Source organism: Penaeus vannamei, chromosome 43 (assembly GCF_042767895.1).
Source record: "Penaeus vannamei isolate JL-2024 chromosome 43, ASM4276789v1, whole genome shotgun sequence".
NCBI classification, from domain to species: Eukaryota; Metazoa; Arthropoda; class Malacostraca; order Decapoda; family Penaeidae; genus Penaeus; species Penaeus vannamei.
In genome coordinates, this window is record NC_091591.1 from 950426 (window position 1) to 953869 (window position 3444).

Below are 3444 nucleotides of genomic sequence, written 5' to 3' on the forward strand. Positions count from 1 at the left end.
TATATATGTATATTTACATATATGTGACAGGAGATATCTCCCCATGTGATAACTGTCCTACTCTTGCTTTGTCAACTTCGGAGCAAGAACTTGGTTTGTGATTGAATTTTCCGCTAACTTGCAAACTTACCCCAAGCTGTATCAAAGCAAGAAACGGCGATAAAGGAAAAGATAGACATACTGATAATCACAGAGATAGAGTTATAAATATCGAGAGGAATAGTCTCTGAAAGAGATAAAAAAAAATATGGATACAAATATGCGGTGATGTAGATGTAGACATACACATACATACACACATACACATACATACACACACACACACACACACACACACACACACACACACACACACACACACACATATATATATATATATATATTCATATGTATGTATATATATATATATATATATATATATATATATATATATATATATATATATATATATATGTATAATATTTGTGTGTATGTGTATATAAGTATGTATGGACACACACATAACGCATATATTTATATGTGTGTACATACATATATACATGTGTGTATATATATCACACACACACACACATATACACAAACACACACACACACACACACACACACACACACACACACACATATATATATATATATATATATATATATATACATATATATACATGCATATATAAATATAAAATGCAAAGAAAGAGAAAGAGTAAAAGACAGCGAATGATAGGAGGCACATACTGAGAAAGGAAGAATATAGTAATAGTAAACAAAGTTATTAGACATAATATAAAAGACATAAAGGACAAGTTCACAGAAAATACCCCATGGTGTATGTTTATAGACATATATGGACACATACATACAAACACACACACACACATACGCACACATATATGTGTGTGTGTGTGCGTATGAATGTGTATGTGTAATCTATAATGCTTATATATTTCTAGATATACCTCTGCACATACCCTAATATAAAAAAGATCCACACACAACTATATGTAATGTGTATGTGTGAATGCAATTATAGTATGTTTATATTCATATGTGTATTAGGGTAATGTGTACTTTATAGCCATTTTTTCCTAGGCTTCTGGATTATATGTTCAGTATATGATCGTCTCTCCGTTGCTCTATTTAATTAAATAATTCTAAGGTAGCTAAAATGTTCATATAAAATGTGCAGTAATTCTACTTTCATAAGGAAAAATGGCACATCTCAATCGGTATTTATGGTGTTTTTACATAGTGCAATGAATGTTACTCTACAGTTTTGATACAAATGCCATCTAAATTAAAGATATCAGTTAAGGAGGACTATGCACTTAAGCCCAGTAGACGCAGTCTGCACCGTGAGAGATAGGCCTGAAGGCAGACACGTTGACTCCGTTGGCGCTGAACACGGCTGCGCACTTGTCAGTCGCCGGGCCGGAGGTCTGCGGAGTGCGGGAGTAGACGAAGCCAAACTCGGCCTTGTAATTGTCGTAGGCAATGCAGGAGTACACGCAGGAGTAGGAGTGGTAGTCGGTGGCGAGCACTTGGAAGGGAGCGGCAATGGCTGTGGGAAAAGGATTTGTATGGTTTAATGCGGGATAAATTACTGCAAGGTCAGTATATATTCAAATGGTGTGACATAAAATCCTTCTTAGCCATACGAGACTTACTAGCCGGGAAGTCAACGAGCATGTGTGCAGCTGGCAAGTCCCTGGTCGGGTAGATCTTGCCCATCATCCTCAGGTAGTCGTTGGAAGGACTAGATCCAGCTGTGATGACTTGGAACTCGCCAGGCCGAGTACTCGAAGTTGGAGTGGATGCAGCGAGTGAAGGGCTGGTAAGGGTTGTCGATGATGGAGGTCTGATACCACCGTCCAGAATACTGTTGGGAAGAACGTATTGCATTAAAGAAGGATATTGATCCATATTGAAAATGTGGAGTACGTCTGCACCAAAGATATATAAGAAATAAAGTGTACCTTATGAAGGTCGAAGTTGTCTTGGACAAGCACATTGGCACACTCTCCAGGAACCACGAAGTGGGGGATGGTGTCAGCTGAGACGACAGCCACGAGGAGAGCTGTTATTACTACGGTTAGTATGGCTGCTTACTTCCCATGCTTTCCTCAGCTCTTTTTAGTCGTGAGAACTTTGGTGGCTAAAGCGTGTCATGCAAGGCTTTTATAGGCGAGAGGGAGTGGAGGGCGGGGAGTGCTTGAAGGGGCGGAGCATAAGACGTTGGAAGTAGCGCCATTTTTTCCTTTTGAAAATGTACTTATTTGAAAAGGCAATTATTTCCTTTTTTTTTTTTTTTTTTTTTTTTTTTTTTAAGAGGGGAACTCAATCATAAATGAAAGAAGTATAAAAATACGGCAAATATGTTTATTGTAGATAGGGAATATGAGCCATAAAAAAAAATATCAGTCAGGCAGCCGTCTGCAAGGAGCCTCATGCTACATAAAGCAGAGAACTGCACTCCGGATATCCTTATCCTTATCCGGATCTGCAGAAGAGAAACCCTGACCTTCGCAGCAACATGAAGAGTTCACTGATAGTCCTTGCTCTCGTAGCAGTGGTCGCTGCCGATAAAATCCCCAGCTTCGTTGTCCCAGGAAAGTGTCCTGCGGTAGACAAGAAGGCCTTCTTCGACCTGCAGAGAGTAAGATAACTTCAAAAAGTTTTCTCATGATTTTTTGGCATACAGGATTTTTTCTTTTTCTTTTTATTAATTTCTATATTTTACATTCTTGAATTTCAGTTTGCTGGAGTGTGGTATGAAATTGCGTTGACCAAGAACCCATACCAGCTCCTTCATCAATGCGTGCGCAACGAATTTTCTTTTGGTACGATTTTTCTGCCTAATTGCTCACAGCTCAAAACTTTATGTAGGAATGACATATGTTCGAAAATGTTTAGGATAATATATCAAATCCCAGGTTACATTCCGTGCCCGTGAACCTCTTTCCAGACGGCAATAAGATCAGCGCCAAGTCGACCGGGATCAGCGCTGACGGAAGGACGGCGAGGCGCCACGGACAGATCGCGCCGATGCCTCTGGGAGAAGCCAACCTGTCCATCGACTACGAGGAATGTGAGTGTTTGGAAAGAGCGCTTTTATTCATGCATGGATGCTCTCTGATTGCTAAAAGCTAATGAGATGGTTATTTACTGATGACGTTTGTTCCTTGTTTTCACAGCCTTCATGGCGCCTTTCGTCATCCTGGACACGGACTATGACAACTTCGCCTGCATTCACTCGTGCATAGACTTCAGCCAAGGCTACTTGGCGGACTTCGCCTTCATCTTCTCCCGCTCACCAAGCATGTCGGACAAGCACCTGAAGCGCTGCGAAACCGCCTTCAGGAACATCGGTCTGGATACCTCCCGCTTCACCAAGACCGTCCAGGGACACTCATGTCGCTACGAGACCCACATGGCTTTCTGAGGTCTTCG

The 3444-nt window shown here is 40.6% G+C and overlaps 1 protein-coding gene and 1 pseudogene across 1 annotated transcript in view; one reads left to right on the forward strand and one right to left on the reverse strand.

Annotated features, from left to right (window-relative positions):
* Window positions 1–716: 716 nt before the first annotated feature.
* LOC138860728 (crustacyanin-A2 subunit-like) lies at window positions 717–2443 on the reverse strand (annotated as a pseudogene).
* A 31-nt stretch (window positions 2444–2474) lies between these two features.
* Window positions 2475–3444, forward strand: part of LOC113821769 (crustacyanin-A1 subunit) — a 1002-nt gene continuing 32 nt past the window's right edge. Inside the window, exons 1-4 of the mRNA XM_027374295.2 lie at window positions 2475–2650; window positions 2750–2834; window positions 2960–3082; window positions 3189–3444. The exon at window positions 3189–3444 is cut by the window's right edge and continues 32 nt beyond it. Coding sequence (XP_027230096.2) covers window positions 2528–2650; window positions 2750–2834; window positions 2960–3082; window positions 3189–3436 — 579 coding nt within the window. The 5' untranslated portion in view covers window positions 2475–2527 and the 3' untranslated portion in view covers window positions 3437–3444. The remainder of the gene's footprint in view (window positions 2651–2749; window positions 2835–2959; window positions 3083–3188) is intronic.